The sequence below is a fragment of the Varanus komodoensis genome, unplaced genomic scaffold (genome assembly GCF_004798865.1).
Source record: "Varanus komodoensis strain SLA01 unplaced genomic scaffold, ASM479886v1 scaffold63, whole genome shotgun sequence".
Classification (NCBI taxonomy): domain Eukaryota; kingdom Metazoa; phylum Chordata; class Lepidosauria; order Squamata; family Varanidae; genus Varanus; species Varanus komodoensis.
The window spans coordinates 1,556,301-1,576,660 of NW_025336259.1; the positions used below are offsets into that span (position 1 = coordinate 1,556,301).

At 54.0% G+C, this 20,360-nt stretch overlaps 1 protein-coding gene across 1 annotated transcript in view; it reads left to right on the plus strand.

Moving 5' to 3' along the window:
* The first annotated feature begins 5,119 nt into the window (after positions 1-5,119).
* DGAT2 (diacylglycerol O-acyltransferase 2) overlaps positions 5,120-20,360 on the plus strand; it is a 33,349-nt gene continuing 18,108 nt past the window's right edge. Inside the window, exon 1 of the mRNA XM_044450198.1 lies at positions 5,120-5,194. Coding sequence (XP_044306133.1) covers positions 5,155-5,194 — 40 coding nt within the window. The 5' untranslated portion in view covers positions 5,120-5,154. The remainder of the gene's footprint in view (positions 5,195-20,360) is intronic.

Genomic DNA, 20,360 nt, shown 5'->3' on the forward strand with positions numbered 1-20,360 from the left:
TGCCCCAGGATAGGACTCATGAAAGATTTCACATGCATTCGATGGGAGCCTGCAGACAAGAAACCTGAAGAGGATGGAGACTTGGAGGGGCAGCAACGAAGGAACTACAGGAGATCATCAAGACCCTCACGCGGAAGGCCAAGGTCATCCATGCTTCAAGGGTGCGGAAGCTTGGCAAGCAAAACATGTGCTGAAGGAAAGCTTTGCAAATACCCAGGGCAGGCAGAAAGACCAACTAGCGCTCCTGGATCGAATCGAGCCAGAACTTTCTTAGAAGCAAAAATGACAAAACGGAGGCTCTCATGCTTCAGACACATTCTGAGAAGGCAAGGCTCCCAGGAGAAGACGATCATGCCAGGGAAAGTCAGTGGCAAGGGAAGAGGCGGAGGATGGAAGGGCTCCACAAAGGAAGCCGCCGCCTGGCATTTACAAGAGCTGAGAGGAGAGGACATCGTGTGACTTTCATTCATGGGACCGCCATAAGTCAGAGACGGCACGGTGGCACCTAACAATACGACGTGCGCCCCCTCGGCTCTCCGGCATCGTCTTTTTGCAGCCCAGAAGCGTTTCTGTTTCAGAACTTCCACGTGGTTAAATTTAGCCTTCGCAGACAGTCTTCGTAACTGCCCTCATGTAACTGGGAGCATGAATTGCAACAGATTTTGTGCAAAGGGGCTTCCGGGACCCATTCCTGGCACCTGGTCGCCCGTGCCGTGCTGAAATGAGCCGGGACAAAAAAAATAACAATACAGCTGGTTTCGTCTCGAGGTCACGTATGAAAGTCCAAAGGGAATCCAAGGCTCTGGGGACTGGAAAGCTGTCCCTGTCTGCTGTCCCCTTGCTGACCCTCTTGTGAAACGCCGGGCTAGACTGCACTGAGCGCTGGCACCAGGCGCCCCCGGCAGCAATTGTCGCAATGTTGCTCCCCCTTTCCACCTTTGAGCCTTCTCACAGAAGTGGGGCAGGCGGCCCCCTCCAGGGCCCTCTGCAACACCATCCCCGTGGGCAACTTCCCAGTGCCTGCTCACTGACGGGGCCGGCCACGCAATTGCAATTGCATTTTGGGGGGCAAATTGCTCACGGTTTGCCCCCCAAAATGCACATTTTCATACTCCAGTCTATGGCAGGAGAAGACATGTTATTTTGCTCAGCTTATTTTTAATTTTTTGGTAATTTAAAAAAATTGCGTATGTTACAGAAAGTTAAAAAAAACCAGCTGCCAGTCCGTGAAACCAGCTCAACCTGGGAAAATTCAGCCTGCTTCAGTCTGCAGCTCGGATTCATAGAAATCCAAATCCATTTAAGTCTGTGGCTGATCATTGCATCGTTCGCAGTGCAACGCACTATGGAGAACAGCCCAGTAGTCATGTCCTGGTGGAAAGTTTTACGTTGGAGCAGATACTTCTCCTTCTGCATTCCTGACTTTGGGAAGGGCCACCGCTCCGTGACAGAACACGTGTGTGGCCTGCGGAAGACCCCAGCATCTCTAAAGCGTCAAGCGGGACGATCCCAGGGTGCCTCACTCCCCGCCATCTCACCTGCCTCTTCCTTATTGGCCCACCCATAGAGGCTGGATGGCTGGAGCGGCTCCTGCAGTCGCCACTCTTTCCAGAGGACTCTGTGGCAGTTGCACACCAGGACCGTGGAAACCCTGATCCTGAGCTCAGACAACACATGGCGGTACAGAGGAACCATCGAACAAACCATTGCTTATCATGGATTTTAACGATCAAAGGTACCATGGTGAAATGCTGTGGCTGAGTTCAGACAACATGACAGACCGACAAGGGTAAAAAACTGCCATGCTCTGTCACGGTGTCTGAAACCAGCCTGTAGGATGCTTGGTCCCTCTACCCCAGTATTGTCCACACTGACTGGCAGCAGCTCCACAGGGCAGGACTTTTTCCAGACATACTGAGAGATGCCAGGCACTGAATCTGGGGCTTTCTACATGCAAAGCAGGACTCTGTCATTAAACTGCGGCTCTTTGCCCCGTGCAAGAGATACCAATAAGAGCAGCACAGCATTAGCTGCCTCATTTCTGACTCCTTCCCTCACAATCCTCCACATGGAATGAATATGTATGGAGTCTGAGCCCCTTTCAACTGCCTGAAGGTTTCCTGTCCCCCTGAATAGCTTTTCTCATGCAGGCCTCCAGGTGTGGGATTCCTTGGCATCAAATCTGGAGTGGCACAAAAGGTAACTTGGAAAGACACCCATCCTCAGGTGCCAAGCAGAGGCAGTGGGAAATAGATGCTCCTTTATCCTGCCTTCGCTTGGTGCCAGAAAACATGGTTCACAAAAGGGCACAACATTTTTCCAAATGCCTCAAACCCCACAGGTGCTTCTCGGTCTACATGCATCCTGGGGGACCCTACAAGGAATCAACTCCCTTTATTTCAGGGCTGCAGGTGGCTGGGAAGGTTGCCATGGCCCTGAAAGGGAGTTTTAGGCTTGCGGTCTTCTTTGGAAGGGCATCCGGTTGAAATGACCAAGGCTTCCGGGTCTGCCTTGTTAGGATCAGGCTATCGGGACGTCGGTCTGGGTCACGGTGTAGCACATCCTGACGTCCTTCATCTCGGAAAATGAGCCGTCCTGCAATTCGGTATCTGCAGTCCATCATGTGGACTAGCCACCTAGAGGGTTGGTTGAACAGGCTGAGGGAAAGTCATGGCTAATGGAGAAGGTGGCAGTCTTGTTCAATCCTGCCTCACCTCAACATTTTGGAAGGATGGGTAGAAGAGTTTTGTGGACAGGCAGTCTTCCGAGTGGGATCCCATTGAGCTGGATACCACCCCTCTGCTGTGCCTTCCACAAAGCTCTTCTGAGCCCTTTTTCTTGCAATACATGCATAGGATTGAACCCTGAACTAGCATACATTTTGAGCAACTGAAAAGGTGAATCCTATTCACCGTGTACCTGACTGAATAAATGTTAACATTGTTCTCAGTACAAGTGCCCATAAAACCAGGGGTGACCTGCTATTTTGCAAGAGGCATCCCTTCCTGTGCAAGAAGGAAGATGGGACAACATCCCATCCAGGGAGACACAGGGGTGGGGCGCATACGGTCCCTCCGGCCATTTTGGAGGTGGGGGGGGAGGCTATATCACATCTCTGAAACTTGGCAGCACATCAGTGGTGGCATGAGAGAAAACCCCTGCTTTTCATGACCATCAGTTCTTTATTGACGGCTGTTCTTTGAAAAAGGGGGGTAGGGGTTTTTTGCTGCCACACTGGCAATTTTTGGTAGTATGGGGGCAGGGATACTCCCCCTGGTGGTGTCTGGGGATCACCGTGGGCCCCCAACCACTGCAAGGAGCCGACCCCAAAGTAAAAGTGAAGACACAGTGAGTGCATTCAGACAACATGATAGGATTAAGGGCTGGTTGTGTCTGAACTGTGGGTTGCTGCTGGGACTTGGGTTGTGTGGTCTGAATCAAGCTAAGATAACAAGCATGAACAACCCATGAACAAAACTCACCATTTGTGTGGACTGTGGGTTCTTCACCATGGTTTGTTATCTTAGCTGGGTTCAGACCATACGATAACTTACCTTTGAACAACCCATGGTTCTATAACAAACCATGCTCAATCATTCTCAACCTTTGAATGTGGGTTATATTGTCTGAACTCAGAAATAAAAGAAGAAAAAAGTTTACTCTTTTTCATATAAGTTTTGCTCTGCATGGCTAAGAATAAACCCCACTGAATACAGTGCATCTTGCTCCTGAGCAAATACGCTTTGAATGGTGCTATTCATGGGTGAATCAACTGAAAATTAAGTCAGAATTCTTTCACTGGCAGGTGAAAACACCCACTTGGCCACATCTATAAAGAAGTTAGCACAGCCTAGTATTTCATGATGCAATTCTCCAGCAGTATTTGCAGGTTGATTGGATGACGCCAGCATTCCTAACTTCTCATCACCTTCCTATCTGTTCCTTCCACAACTTCCATCTTTTTCCCTATCGCAGGAAATTCCAGAAGGAAGGAAAGCTGGAATAGCCGCACAACTTCTGCCACTTCAGAAGTAGGAGCCTTCCATCTGGAAGCACCCCACTGTAAGCTCCTTGGGGCAGGGAGCTGACCTGTTCTGGTTGTGCTGCCAGATGCACAGAGATGGTGCTAGGGGAACACAGCAAGGGCCTGGCTGGACTGGGCCAGGGCCCACAGAGTCCTGCATTCTGCTCACACGTTGGCTAAGCGGGATGGCTATCGGGAAGCATAGACAGGGCACCCTGCAACCCATGCTCCCCAGGAACTGGTCATCGCAGGCCTCTGATACCTGAGGTGGCGCCTAGCCGTCAAGACCAGCAGCCACAGGTGGGCTTCTCTCTCGCTCCAGGAATTTCCTCCAGTCCCTTTTACAGCTCTCCAAAAGGCTGGCCGCGGGGACAGCTCCAGACAGGCAGGGGATGCCGGCACGACCCCGCGCTGGGTGGAGGCAGGCGGCCCCCCATCGCCCACCCGCCGGCCCCGCGGAGGCCCCCTCGGGCCCCGGCATCAGCAGGGCCCCCCGCGCGTCCTCCGCATCGCGCCTCCTGGCTCCCGCTCGCCCCTCTTCTGGCCAGCTAAGCAGCCCCCTCCCCGGGGCCCTCGCCGCGCCTCTCCCCTCGGGGCGGACGGGCCCCCCATCCCGGCCGCCCGCCCTTGCTCGCCAGGTGCGCGCCTCCGCGGGGGACCCTCCGGGAGCGGCCTGCGCGGGGGCCGCGGCGGCGCTCGCCATCCGCCCGCGTCCCCAGCCCCGGCGATCCGCGTCCCCACGGGGCGCCCGCGGGCGCGGGGCCAGATCGGCAGCCCCCCCGCGCCAGGGCCCGCCCCGCGGCCGCGCCGCATCACAATCCCGCGGGAGGCTCCGCTCCGCCCGCCCCCGCCCGCCCCCCCGGCAGGTGCTATAAATGGGCGCGCCGCGGGCGCACTGGCCGGTGCAGCCGCCGCTCCTCCTCCCGTCGCCGCCGCCGCTCCTCCAGAGCCGCTGCTGGGCCGGCCGGCGCTGCGGGTCGAACCGGAGGCGGGCGAGCGAGCGAGCAAGCGAGCGGGCCGGCAGGCAGTGGAGGAGCCGCCGCCGCCGCCGCCGTTCCTCGCTTTCCGCGCCCCGCCCGGCATGGACTGGGACCCCCGGAGGCCGCCGCTGAGGCTACCCCGGTGAAGCCATGAAGACCATCATCGCCGCCTACTCCGGCGTCCTGCGAGGTACGCGGGGGGGCGGCCGGGCCGGCCCTCCCCCCCCCGCCGGCCTGGGGGGGCGGGGGGCGCATTCGGCTCGCAGCGCCAGGGGGACCTGCTGCAGAGGAAAGGCATCTCCAGGGTCCCGGAGGGCGCTGGCGCCCGGCCCGAGGTGGCGTCCTTGCGGGTGCCTTGCGCCGGGCCGAGGGGCGGAGAGCGGCGGGCCCCCGACCCCCGGCTGCGCCCCGCGCCCCCTTCCCTGGAATAAGGCCCGCAGAACTAGCTGGAAATTACTTAGGAAAGGCGTGCGAGGCGAACGATTCCTTCTTTTCCAAACGCTGGGCTAAGGTCAGTGGAAAAACGAGGGCTGGTTAGATCCGCTAGAACCAGTTTTTCTTCCTATCCCTTTTCGTTTTGAATCCTTCCCCTCCTTTCCTCCTGGTCTTTTTGCTGTCTTCATTTTCTGGAGCCCTGCGCTGGGGTTGGCCCCGTGCCTGCCATATGCTTCAGCCTCGCACCCTCCTGGTGTTTCTCTCCACCAGCCTCTGGACTAACACTGGGCGCCTCCGGCTGGTATTTACCGTGCATTTGTCTAGATATCTTAGCTCTGCTACCCGTGGGGTGGGGGCAGGGGGAAGACCTTCAGAACAGATCAGGCTGTGGATGGTTGAGCCATAATGGAGCTTCCCTGCACTGAAGCACTCTATCTGTGAATTCCGGAAGGCGAAGAGGGGAAGGCACATGGTTTGTGTCCTTTGGGTTGGCTTCTTGGTGACCACTGAATTGTTGGGTGCTGTCCAGCAGGGCTGCCGAAGCCTGGTTGGCTGGGGTGTGGGAGTTGTAAACCGATGCATTTTGGAGGAAACATGTTGTGGGAGGCTGCTTTAAAGGCCGTTGCAAAACCTGCAGGTGTAGGTTTCAGGTGTGCACTGGTTTGGGGAGCCAGCTCCCGCCAGGACAATCTGTCGTGGCCACGGGTCAGTCGCAAGTAGGAGTCCCACCAGGCCTGGCGGGCCACGAGGTTCCCTGCCTTCGGTAGAAGTGGCTGGCTGTGCTGCGCCTGGTTTTTGAGGGATGTGTGACTGGCAAAGAGATCTGTGGCTGTGTTTGACCATGGAGACCTTTGTATCTCCGCTGTGGGTGTCCGGAAGCCGTGCGCTTGCTTGTGGTCTTGCCGCAGGGCCCTGGCTGGCCACTCGCTCCGGTCCACTTGGGCCCACTGTTGAGCTAGCAAGAGGCTCCATGCGTCTTGTGGATTCCATGGATGCATTTCAGTCTGAGGTGCTCAGGTTTCTTTGGAATGCAGTCCGGACATAAGAATTAACTACCCTCCGCGATCGCTCAGTCCTCATTCTGCCCATGCCGTGTACTTGATTAATTTTTAGCATATAGCTCATTATTACATGTTAAAAGTATTTATCACTGGCTTTTTTGCTGGACCCTCAGATTGCAGTTGATGTAGAATTGTAAGACATTGCAGTAGATCCAGGGTTGGAACCGGGGGTCAGACTAGATGGCCCAGGAGGCCCCTTCTGACTCATTCTGTTTCTGTGTTTCTATCCCCTTTCCCAAACCAACATGCTACAGATGTGCTGTGGTCCCAACTTGGAGAAAACCGCAATAGATAATGCCCAACATGGAAACCATCATGGTTTCTCTGCCCAATCATCTTCACCGGACACCCCTGCGTTGAAAGACCTCCTTTGTACTGCCTTTCGTCCTTCTAGGGCCATTCACAGTCAGCCTCTCCCAACTGGGTGCTCTCCAGATGTATTGAAACACATCTCCTGCAATCCCTGACCTTTTCCCCTGCTGGCTGGGCTGATGGGCAATGTAGTCTGATAGCTCTGGAGGGCATCAGGTTGGGAAAGGCTGGCATTGAACAATGGCTGGCAACTGAGCACACCCAGTGCACACCCAGTGCAAAATGGACAGCGAGCGGAGGGAGAATTAAGCTGCTCGCCTGTTTACTTCCCCAGGCGGCAGGTGGCGGGGGCCCGGCTGCAGGAGGAGCTGCCTGTCTGGAGCTCAGGGAACCAAAACTGGCCAGGGCGCCCGCTTCTCTGGGACTCCGTGGCCTGGGAACATCTGAGAAGCATGCAGAGCTGCGCTGCCGCATCCTAGTCCTGGGCACGGTCTCTTGGGTGGAAGGCCAACCTGGCCTCCCCCAGCCTGGGTTCTTCAGTGCGTCAGACTACAACTCCCAGGATCTCCAAGCCACTGGCCAGGGCATGCTGGGACTTCAGGGCCTAACAGTCGGCAGATCAGGCTCTTTAGAATCAAATTCCCACCCTTTTTCCTGCAAGGAGCCCAAGGTGGCTTAAATGATCCTGCTTCTCTCTCCACGTTAGTGTCGCAACCCTGGGAGGTAGGTTGGGCCAGGAGGAAGGGACTGGCCCAAAATCACCCAGTGATCTTCATGAGTGAGCGGGGGCTAGAACCTGGATCTCCTGAGTTCCAGTTCTGTGCTCTAACCACTAGGCAACACTGGCTGTCTTTTCTCAGTTCTTCCTTCACTGCCACCAGGGAAACATTCCCAAATATTCCGTGCATCTGATGAAGTGGGCCCTCAAAGCCTAGACCAGAAGCAGTTTGCAAGACTTTAAGGTGGTGCAGACTGTTATAACTGGGAACATTTGGGGTTTTTTTTAATGAGCTGAATTTATTCTCAGTCACTGGGGATCCGCCTCCGTTGTTGCTTGTGTGGTGGATAGTCCGCGAAGGCTGCTTGCTGAGTCTGTGGCAGCAGGGATATGCTGCAGCTCATGTCTAGCTCCTAAACTCCCAACATGGGAGCCGTGCGAGTATTTGCAGGTTTGCCTCCTAGTCATTATGTGTGATGCGCTTTCTTTCCACAAAACATTTAACTGGGCAGGAAGTGCACACCTCATGCTGAACCAAGATTTGCATCTGGGCCTGAAAGACGTGTGCGCTTGGGAATCCTGCGGGCGAGGGAGGGCAGAGACGATTAAATGGGCTTCTTTGGATGCAGAGTCGGAATGGCCCTGGAAGTGTTCGCCGCTGCTTCTGTAGCCCAGTAATGCCTCTTTTGCGGGAGGCTGATCCTGGGATCAGAGCGGTTCTTGGAGCAGGGGCAGCTACCTTTGCAGCAACGGGGGCTGGTGTGCACACCTGTCTGCAGGTAAAAACAAGCTCCTGGCTGCTTCATAACATTGAGCATGAGGAATACAAGCAGCGAACTGCTGTCAAACCAGTCGCTGCAGTGCAAGGAAGCAGAAAAAAGTAATCGTGGCCATTGTCATGGTTTGTGGGATGCTACTTGTGTATGGCTGCTTCTTTTTGCTTTTTGTAAGCCGTCCAGAGACTTTGAGTATTGGAAGGGCCTATAATAACTTTAAATAAATGACTAAATAGTTTCGTTCCAGACCAGGTGAGCCGCTGGCCTTTGCACCAACAAAGACATTTCTGATGCTTTTCCAGCATTTTGAGGCAGGCCTCTTTTCTGAGACTCATGCCAGCCTTTCCCAGCCTGATGTGTTGAGCACAATTCCCATCATTCCCAGCCAGCAGAGTGTCTGCAGAATCTTACGCCAGAAATACGTGGATCCGGGTGCGATCCATGTTTAAATGGGGGGAAAAAAGGTCCAACTGGGGAATGCTGGGGGTTGAGGCATTTCAAGTAGCATGCAGAGTCTGGCCTGAAAGCATGTAAGGCATTCTGCATTCCGAAGCTAAGCCAGTCCAGGGCTGGCCTGAGCTTGGAGGGGAGACCCCATGGAACCCCATGGAGCCGCCTTGAGTCCCACTACGGGGGTGAGGTGGGATATACATAAATAAATGATTCCATTTCAGTGCTGCCCAATAGCTAAAGCTTTCTAGGCAGTTCACAGCAGTACACAAAATACAAAACACAAGTACTATAGACTATCCTAACCTACCACATAAAACTTCCATATATGTTTAAAGCTGTATTAACAGCTAAAACAAATTCAGCAAAAAACTGGACATGTTCAAGCAGCTCGTATGATCCATGCTGTTCGTCTTCAGCTGGTGTGAAGGAGAAGACAAGGTTGGCACGAGGGAGGGCCCGGCAGGGATATTGTCCCGCAATAGCGGGGCCACCACCGAAAAGGCCCTGCAATGTATTGCTGCTCTCGAAGCTTTTCCATCTAACAGTGCCCCAGCCCCAGGGTCGCACACTTAGTGCTCCAGGTGTGTTGAATTTGGTGCGACTGGCCAACACAACATCCAGACCCGTGATTGCACTGGCCTTGTGGCGGGGATGGGGAATTGCCGGGGCCGCCCGTGGGGCACTCATGTGTGCCCCTGAGCCTGTTCCTCGCCCCTAAAATTCCTGTGCTCTCCTGTTAGCGAAAATCGGAGAGAAGCCCCACCCGCTTCCAACCTCTGCATTCAGGATTTGGGCAAAGAGCGTGTCCGACTGCCTCCTTGCAGTGTGGCATCATTTTTGGGTGAGAAGAAGGCCGGCCCTTCCCTGCCCTGTGCTTGATGCCTTCAGAGACCCCTCCTCGTCTCCCCTCCGCTGGGAACAATGGGAAAACCGAAAAGCCTGATTGGAACACCCAGGAGAACATCTTCCAGCTTTATGCAGATAGCTCACCTTTCTTCGATTTTCAAGGAACCCTCTCACAGCTCCACAACAACAACCCTGTGAGGTAGGTTAGTCTGAGAGCCTGTGCCTGGCCCAAAGTCCCCCATGGCTGAGTGTAGACTAGAACATGGATCTCCCAGGCCCCTGCTCCAGTGCTCTAACCATTAGGCCACACTGGCTCTCGGGTGCTATGTGAGTGAATGGGGTCTGGGTAGCAAGTGAGTTGGGGTGCCACCTGGCAGGGGTGGCGTGTCCCTTCCCTACATTGCGATGGGTCCTCTAACAGAGCAGAAGCAGCCCTGGGACCAAAAAGGTGGCGGAAGCGGGCGCAGGCCCGCGGGTGCCGCCGAGCGACTCAACACGTGCCAAGCTTTCCTTGGCGAGAGGCCAGCTCATCTCAAGGCTCCGGGGGACAAGCAGCGCCCTGTTCGCCAGCCGAGAGCAGAGGCTTCCCAGTGGCTTCATCTGCCGCCCATCCAGCAAACCTCGTGAGAAACCAGCCGAGCGAGCAGCCGGCCTTCATCTTCTCGAGCCCAGGAGGGACCTGGCGAGGAAGCGACCGACACCGCCTCCCCGCCCCCAGATGGAACATCTCGAAGATTAAGGTTTATAAATAGGCCTTTATCCAGGGCAGGGTGTCTTAGCAGCTAAGACTTCCTTTCCCCTCTGGCCGTGTGGAGAAAAGCTGTTTGCTTTCTCAAGTGGGACGGGCCTTTCCCCCCTCCAGACACGATTCCGGCATCTCCGCGGGTGTGACGGGGTCTTGCCGCCATCCTCTGTTCCAGGGTTCAGCTGAGAATGCAGGTCTCCAGTCCTCATGGCCGCGGCATATTCCCTGCCGGCTGCTTATCGCAAGCGGAGGCCGGGGGCAGAACAAACAGCACCGATCAGCTGCTTGCTGGGGGACGAGAGCCGCCTCTCCTGGGCAGGTGGGCTGGCATCAGGATCCCGCCGGCCGCGGGTCCCTGCAGGGCAATGTCCCATGATATCTGTCCGGGCCATCAGAAGTACTCCAAAATGTATCAAGTGCAAAATGTTTCTTAGACCAGCTCAAAGATCACAAGAAGTGTGCAGGGAAATGCCCCCAGTGCTAAAAACGGTAGTCATTTTGGCATGGCGGTGTTGCGGGAGCCGAGGCTGGCCTCCTCTGGTAATTCTCTTGAGTTAGGAAACAACCTCCTATAATCTTTGTCCCTGTTGCAACATAAACAAATACAAGACTAAAGTTTCCCTGAGTAAAGAGCAGGCTGGTGCTCTTGTCTGAACTTGGTAGCACGCCAGCAAAAGATCTGTGGCAAACTGGCCCATTTCCAGTGGCTTGCTTAAAGGGATTTCTTGTATGTGGCATTTATTGTTCACTCATCATTTGCTACTCATGGCGATTACAAGTCATTAGATGACTTTGTGACACTCCAAGTTTCACGCCTCTTTGTCAGCAGCACTTTTGGCAAGTTTATTTTTAGAGCAGGGAAAATTTCTGCAAGTGAAGGAAAGCGCCATTTCTGCTTGAGTATTTGCACTATTTCGCTACCCTGCACTGCCACCTAGAGGTTCTGTGATGGAACAACAGGAAGAGAAGGCAGTCCCTGTAGTGTTCAGGTTTTGCTCGTGTAACGATGTCAAAAGCAGAAGTGATGGATTAAAACCCCAAGCATTTATTTTTATTTTTAAATTTTGCAGAGGGCGCTAATACATTGGGTGATTGGACCCATCCACCTTCAGCTCATGGTCATGAGAACCTTTGCAGTGGATGTCAATGAATTGTTTGCACTAAAATGCCTTTTCTGAATAGATGTTAAATCTCTCTCTCTCTTAGGATAATGCCACTTAAAGGAAAGTGCAACAGCAGGGCAGTGCTATAAATCTAACTTCTGAAAAGTATAAAGTACAAGCCCTTTCCAGGGAGTTTTCTTTTAGCAATGCATTCCAAAGCAGTGCCATGAAATGGCAATTTTCTCTCCCAAAAAATGAGCATTATACAGTTATTAGTGCTATGTCACTCCTTAAAAAATCTAAGTGGCATTTTAAATGTTAGATTAAGACACTATCCAGTGTGACCACCTGTAATTCTCCTCACTTGGTGATGATGGACGCCCACCGGAGGGTGGAAGGAACGTGAAGGAGGCTTTGTCTTCCGTGCTCCTGCCCTCCGAAATACTTAGGATTGTTTTAGACAGCCCCTTTTCTCCTGGAGGGAAGAGCTGGGGGCTCCAGGGGGGTTTCTTGTGGGGTTGTGATGCCTCTTCCTGCCCCCCCCACTGCCCCCCACCGCTGGCTCCAGAGTCGGTCGTCTGACTTTGGAGCGGCAGCTAACACAGAAGGCACCGCACTGCGGCGCTTGGAAGAGGGCTGCTTCCGTGAAGTCCCAGCTCCAGCCCTGGAGCCCTCCTGAAGCTGGCACTCCGCCTTTCCTTGTGGCCACCAAGGGAGCGTGCGGTGGGCCGCAGGGCTGTGCCCATAAATAATTGTATCGGGAAGGGTTTGGAATGCTAAGTAAAATGTTAGCAAAGGAAAGCAAGAGAGCAGCCGGGGCTTATGCAAAGGTTTTAGGGAAGGGGCGCGAGGTGGAGATGCAGGGGTGTCAGGGCGCCGACAGATGGGGAGGACTTAGGATACCACATATTCTATCTCTCCGAGACATTTCTGCGGGATAAAAACGGCAATCGTGCTCTCTGCTTTCTTTTCCTGTACCCCACTCGCCCCGCAGTTTTCTCAGCTAGAGTGCTAAGATCCATATATGCCCAGCCGCCCCCTGAGTTCTGTGGGAGAGGCCCTTATCCAGGAGCCCTCCGTGAAAGAAATCAAGAGGGTGGGTACTCGGAGGAGGGCTTTCTCAGCGGTGGCGCCCAACCTATGGAATGCACTCCCCAGAGAGGTCCGCTTGGCGCCGTCGTTATTTGTTTTTCGGCGCCAGGTGAAGACCTTTTTATTTAAGCGGCATTTTAAATGTTAATGTTATTGAATTTTATCTGGCCAGGGCGGCTTATTTTATATTGTATATTTTTTTATTCTAATGTAGATATTTTAATTTTTATTTATCTAATGGATCTAATTTATTGTTGTAAGCCGCCCCGAGGCTTCGGCAAATGGGGCGGCATAAAAATGCTTAAATAAATAAATAAACAAGCAAGCAAGCAAGCAAGCAAGCAAGCTTCAAGTCGGGGCTGCCTCCTTTCCAGTCTGCAGTGGCTATTGCACATCTGCTGGCGTGGATGGAACATATCAGGTGAACACAGGGAAAAGTGCAATATCACCACAGTGTGGAAAGTGGATTTAAATTCCGCTTAGAGTTCACCGCAGCAGAGCAATTGCCTGTTAGTGCTGGGAACGAGAAGCGCCTGGATGCAGCCCAAACTGCGTCGTAGGTGGGTGTTTCAGACCCCTGCATGTTGGAAATGCAGCGCTTCAGCACGAGGTGCAGCCCGGCATGCTAGATTTCCACAGGCAGGGATTGCCCCTGCCCCCAGAGAAGCGCTTCAGCGCGTGGTTGGCCGTGTTCCAGCCGCATCATGGTGTCTCGCATGTGTTCGCAGGGCAGGATGGACACTTCAGTGCAAGGTTGGAGACCATCCCAGGGTGCGGGACAGGTGCAGAGGCCCCGAGAAAGGGGGAGCGAGCATGCTTGAAACAAAAGCAAATATTTGCTCTGCAGGACAAGTGTGTGCCGAGCAGCAAAATGGCTGAAGCCTTCACGCGCTAAAGAGCCCTTTTGTTCTGCCGGGCGGCTGCGAGTCAGCTCTGGGGCTGCTGGGCCATGAGGAGGGCCCTGCCTTGGCCCCGTTCCGCATCGGCAGTGCCTTCTTGCCTCCCGGGCGAGGCGTGGGTGGCGTCCAGGCGGATCTTTCTTTGCTGGGCCGGTGCTGGAAGAGGGAGCCGTTCCCCGGCCCCTCGGCCACCAGAGCACCAGTCGGAAAGAGCCCTTCCTCTTGAGCGCCCCGTCGGCTGCTCCAAGGACAGCACTCCGGGGTCCGGAGCAGCCTCTCCTCTCCTCCTCGGCCTTCCCCTGCTGCAGCTGGAGCTTCTGGGGGGCTCCCCTGCTGCAGCTGGAGCTCCTGGGGGGCTGCACTGAGGCCCCTCCAAGTGTGAGTTCGAGGGCTCCATCAGGGATGCCACAGCCCCGAATGTGCAGCAGCCGAGCAGGGCGGGGTTGGGTGGGGTATTTTGGGGGGGCTCATTCGGAGGGTCACCGTAAAGTGGGGGCGCCTGGGTGGCCCGTTACGCCACCAGCCCTTCCTTTGCAAAGCAGGCCGTGTGCTATTGCTCGGCCCCTTAACACGTGGCTCAAGCAGCACAAACTAGTTCTGGGAAGAAATGCTTCGGGCTGGCGGCCAGGCGGCCCCTGCATTTTATTTCCATGCAACCGTGTCTCTGAGCTGGCACTGGGCAGGCCTCTTGGTTGCTTTATGGGAGCACTTGAAACATTGGTTGAAATTGCAGCCAAGGACAGCGGCCTAAATATTTTTTTCCAACAAATGCATGCAAGTAACCCACAGACTTACTCACATAAGTTGCCTAAAGTAGCTGTGCTCTTTCATGGGTGTGAAATCCAAACACGGAGAGCCAGTGTGGTGGTGTGATTGGACTGGGACCCTGGAGGCCTGAGTTCCAGTCCCTGCTCAGCCCTGAACCTCCTTGGGTGATTTGGGGCCAGTCCCAGACTCAGCCTAACCTACCTCACAGGGTTGTTGTTGTTGTTGTGAGGATGAAATGGAGAGGAGGAGAACCTTATAAGCTGCCTTGAATTCCTTGCAAGGGGAAGAAAGGCAGAGTTTAAATGTAAAACGATGTAAATAATGACGTGTTTTACTGTGCTTATTCCAAAAGCATATTGATTATAGACAAACAATATCCTTTTGTTTCTTTAATGATCTTGATTTATTAGTGAAGTATTTCTTTTTATTGTCTTTACTTGGTTAACTTTCCTTCAAAGTAAAATGAAATTTCAGGAGTAGGTGTTGTCTCGGCACCTTTCACTTTCACCTTTGTTCTTGGACGCCTTGCGTCCCCGTTCGGCTTTGAATCCTTTCCTTGCTGTGAGTTGTGCTAATTGTGGAGGGTGTATGTAGGTTTGAGCTTGGCTTTACGGCTGCAAATATCTCCAAAGTTCCCCCAAAATAGCAGGAATTAGTATTCGTTGTATTGTTGCCCTTTGGATGTATCGAACTGGAAGCCCTACCATTCCCAAACAGCGGAGGTACGCTGGCTGAGGATGATGGATGCTGTAGTCCCAAAACATCTGCAAGGGTACTAGGCTGGAGAAGTCTGGACCGAGTCTCCGTTAAGGACAGCCAAGAGAGAGGTACCGAAAGTGCTTGGTTCACCTGCCCAAATGGCCAGGTGAACCCAAATGACCAGTACGTGACCTGTCCTGGAGGGTTTGCACTCCCCTTAAAATATCAGATGTGTAGTCTGGGGGTGCTCCTGGATCCGACGTCGTCCCTGGAGGCACAGGTGGGCGCGGTGGCTTGCAGCGCCTTCTCTCAGCGTAGGCTGGTATCCCCACTTACCTGTGCTCTGGTGACCTCTCACCTGGCTCGCTGCAAGGTGTAGCATGTGCCGTGGCAATGAAACCTGCAGTCTGAGGCAGGGACGGATGAGTGTGGGCTTCATGGCAGAATTGGGACCTTGATGGAGTTCGGTTTTGCTGATTTGCACGTCCCTGTATCTGCATGCAAAGGTCAGTGGGGTAAGGAAGCTGCAGCCTCTGTGCCCGACATTTAATTAATTAATTAATTAATTAATTAAAACATTTCTATGCCGCCCCATTCACCGAAGCCTCGGGGCGGCTCACAACATAAAATTAAAATACAAGAAATAACAAAATAAAATAAGTTGCCCTGGCCAGATAGAATAAGCAAATAATATTAACAATTAAAATGACGCTTGAATAAAAAGGTCTTTGCCTGGCGCCGAAAAACAAATAATGACGGCGCCAGGCGGACCTCTCTGGGGAGCGCATTCCATAGGTGGGGCACCACCGCAGAGAAAGCCCTCCTCCGAGTACCTACACTCCTAATTTCCTTCACGGAGGGCTCCCGGAGAAGGGCCTCTCCCGCAGATCTCAAGGGGCGGGCGGGCGTATATGGATGCAAGTGCTCCTTCAGGTAACCAGGACCCAAGCCGTTTAGGGCTTTATAGGTCATCAACATGGAGAAGTTTGGCACGTTCCCACATGCAGTTTTGCTTGCATAATTGCCCCGTTTCATTCACGAAATTTCATGTTGACGGGGGTCATTACCGCAGCCCGCCTCATCTTCCTCCCCAGAAAAAAATTGAGAAGAAAGGAAGTTAGCACAGCTGTACCATGTTCCTCTTTTCTGCTCAAGTGCTTTGTGGGGCTGCCTTTGAAGATGGCCCTGAAACTTCAGTGGGTCTAAAACAGGGCCGTGAGACTGTTAATACGGCTCAGTCGACATTATATTATGCACCGGTGGACAGTCCTTGTTCAAAGTGCCAGAGGCGACATTCTGAGCCCGAAATGACTTGTGGCAAGAACCATGTTCTCCCCTATATAATATTTATTTTTTTTTATTTTATTAAAACATTTTTATGCCGCCCCATTCGCCGAAGCCTCGGGGCGGCGTACAACAATAAATAAAACCAATAAGTTAAAATATACATATAAATAATCATAATAATTTAAAACACACAATATAAAATAAGCCTCCCTGGCCAGATAAAATTCAGTGGTATTAACAATTAAAATGTTGCTTAAATAAAAAGGTCTTTGCCTGGCGCCGAAAAACAAATAATACCAGCCCACATCCTATGGACATCCTCAGCTGAAAACAGTTTCTGTTTTCTGTCACAGGATTTTAAGTCTTTGTGTTGCTGCCAGGTTTTATTTTGATTTTTACCTATATTTTACAGTGCAGATTTAAACATCTATCTCGTTTCTCATGGACTGTGGTGAAGCCCTGCTTTGCATCCAGGCGGTCCCAAGGCGTGTGGGAAAACTGGGAAGCCACTGCCAGTCAGTGGCTGGAGGGGCCCTGATCCAACATAAGGCAACTCCTCTGGCTGGGTTCCGCCAACATGACAAGCCGTGGGGGGGGGGGTTCACCATGTTGGTCTGCTGTGTGGTCTGAACCCTGTCATGGTATTTGACCATGGTAAGTTTGGTCTCTAGGAACCATGATAAGAAACAGTGGTTTGGTGTACGGCTTCCCTCTACCTTGGAACCATATGGTAGAACCGGGCCAGACCTTCATGGGACTGAAAAGTGGGGAAGACGCTGAACTCTGCTTGAGCGAATTGGGCAATGCAAACACTCACTAAGCTGAACTCGGGCCTGGTGCTTGGTCGAGAGACCTGATCTCCCAAGTGCCCGGTGGCTTTGAAACGACTTTCGGTGCAGAGGTTTGCTTATGAAAGCAGCTTCCACCCATTTTGCCCTGCTTTATTTTAACTGGAATGTAAGCTGACCAAGCACAGAAGCCTTCTCATAGGCCAGGATCTGGGGCTGGTGGATATTGCAGTGCTACCTGTGTCCAGGTAACATCCACTCCCCCTGTGCATCGTTATGCACGGTAATGGCAGAAATGAGCTCATCTCGTGGAGTTGGTCTCTGACCAAGGGGTGGCTACCTTCGGGCAGCGTGAAAGGCAGTGTCCAGCTCCTGGGCCTATCTGGACTGCAGTTCCTTCCACCGCTACATTCATGGCAAAGGGGAAAAAATTGAAATCTGTAGCTTGCCACTGAAATTCAGCTGCAAGACACTGTAGTTCATCAGGCCAAAATTAGCTAACTGGGGCCTTTCAAAGACTCTGCAGCAGTTCAGTGCGGATTTTTGACAACTGTTCCCTTCCGTTTTGGTGGCAAAATGCTCAATTCCCACCCCCTGCTTCCTGCCAAATTTGGCAGAGCAAAAGTAGCACATGCATCTGCAGCAGGGGAGGCAGAAAAGGAGCGAGAAATTGGGGTCACCCAAAGCAATGAGTCTGGCAGTTGACCTTAAAAGATATCAGGAGTTGCAGCAGGAGTTACTGGAGCTGGAAGAGCAAGTCAACTCCCCGAAGATCAGGGGATGTCTTGGAAAGCAGAATTCATGGAACTGGTGTTATATCACGGGTTATGGTAGGAGTTACTGGAGCTGGAAGAGCAAGTCAACTCCCCAAAGGTCAGGGGATGTCTTGGAAAGCAGAATTCATGGAACTGGTGTTATATCACGGGTTATGGTAGGAGTTACTGGAGCTGGAAGAGCAAGTCAACTCCCCGAAGGTCAGGAGATGTCTTGGAAAGCAGAATTCATGCAATCGGGGCGTGGGTACTTTGTGAAGCAGCTCCAGGGTTGGGCTGAGCATTTTCAGCAAGGAACGCAGAGCTTCCCTGGGGCGGTGGACTGGTTCTGGGCCTTTGCTTCTGCTCCAGGTGTTTGGTGCTTTCCCTGGTGGTTTCCAAGGGACAGATGCTGGATTGCATGGACCATGCCGGCTTCCAATGATGGAAGCGGCAATTCAGCACCTCTGGAGGTCACAGGGTTGGGGAAGGCTGGCTTTGCGTCTCTTGGAAGGACTTTCTGGGGAGGAACTGGCCTTCCGATTCAGCCTGAAGCTCAGGTGAGGGGCACTGACTCCGGAAACTTGGGGCAGGAAGGTCTGATTGCTTTCAGCTAGGATTTCTGTGCTGCTCCTGGCGTAGTGATTCATCCTCTGGAGACTAGTGCTCCTGTTTGATCAAACGTGTTTCATTATTGGTCACAAGAGGAACAGAAGCTTTCAACTCAGCAACTCAACCCCCAGTGGTGGAAGACAAAGTTTTGCCACTTGTGTGTGCTGATTAGATGACTAGCTTAAGAGCTTGCCTCATTTTGTAGCAAGTAGCCTTTGAAGCAGGCGATGGCTCTTTCTGGTCCAGCTGAGAATCATAGAATCCTAGAAGAGCAGAGTTGGAAGGGGCCGGGAAGGCCATCAGGTCCAACCCCCTGCTGCTGCAGGACACCAAGTCACACCATCCCACTCAGGTGGCTGCCCAGTTTCGCCTTGAATGCCCCCAGTGTGGGAGAGCCCCCCACCTCTCCAGGCAGCTGGTCCCACTGTTGTCTTGCTCTGACAGTGAGGAAGCTTTTCCTGATGTCCAGCCTGAATCTGGGTTGTTGCAACTTGACTTGATTATTCCGTGTCCTACACTCTGGCATCAGCAGGAAGAGATCTTGACCTTCCTCTTTGTGACAGCCTTTGAGGTACTTCTAGAGGGATATCATGTCCCCCCTCAGTCTTCCCTTCTCGAGGCTGAACATGCCCAGTTCTCTCAGTCTCTCCTCACAGGGCACCGTTTCCAAACCCTGGCTCAGTTTTCTTGCCCTCCTCTGGACCTTTTCTAATAGCAGGCTGCAAGTCAAAATCCCAAGTGCAAATGGGGGGGGGGGCGGGTCTTCCGCCCCCTCCTGGTCTCCCTCCAGAGGCTCAGCAAACATGGCACTACCAATGGCAACACAGCGAGGGGGAGCAGCCCCACTCGGCCAGGGTTCCCCCCTCCCCCCCCCCGGTGGGGAAAGGCGGCCTCGCTGGTCCTGCCGAGGAGAAGCGGAAAGCGCGCAGTTTACCTCCCGAGTCACGGTGGCCTTTGCCGCCTGTCAATGTGTATCTCTCCCCTGCAGAAGCCCGGAGAGGCCGCGGCTTGGCTGGGCTTTCCCGGTCCTTCTGCCCCCATCGCTGACCTGCCCCCCGGTCCCAGTGGTGGCGCGCCTTCGCTTGACCTTCGGGCATCAGAGAGAGGGCTGGGCCCTGTGGGGCCAGTCTTGTGCTTGGCCATGTGCTTCACCACCCGAGGCCGGGTCAGTGGTCGTTGGCATGGGCAGAAGGGGGGTGCAGGATCAGGCTGAAGAGCCATGTGGTCCAGCTTTCTGCGCATGCAGTGGCCGACTGGCGGTTCCCGGGCTCCGCAAGGCAGTTTGGAGCGTGGCGGCCCAGCGGCTGGTGCACCAGGAGCGCTTCCTCCGCTGCACGCAGCCACGGGTGGCCTCCGTCCTCCTTGGGAGGTGTGGGGCCGGGAGGAAAGACCTCCAGCCCCAGGGGAGGAGAGGCAGACGACGTTCCCGTCTCCCCACTTGAATGGCTTGCCCAGCTGGCTGCGGGGCGCCCCCCGTCTGCATCGCGCGTCGCCCTGCGGTCTCCTGCCGCAGGGAGTCATGCCCGCTGCAGCCCGGTGGACTCGTGGGCTGCGTGTGTTCAGCCCCGTGCATCGAAGCCTTCCTCCCCCCTGGAGCAGCGAGATGGCGTGGCGGGGGAGAGGGTCCCAGTGGCCTGGCCCTCCCAGGCCGGGGTGAAGCAGAGATGAGGGCACGGAGTGGAGACGGCTTGCGCTGCCACTGTAGGCCTTTATGCGCAGGTTGCCCGGGGACCTCCCTTGCGGCTGGCTCACCAGTGGGCTTTTTCCTGCACATGCCCAAGAAGCTGTGGTGTGGCCTGGCCTGTGGGGTTTGCGCACGCAGCGGGAGAACGTGCATGCACGATTGCTCCATGGCACACGACCCTGGAGCCCTTAACTTGGTGCATTAGCCTGTGAAGAGTTAACCCGTGACTGCGGGAGGGACCGCCGCAGTGGTTCCAGCGAGGCATGCGTCCACCTGCCTGGTCCATCCCTCTGGCCTCCAGGCTGTACTTGAGCTCCTTCATGAGA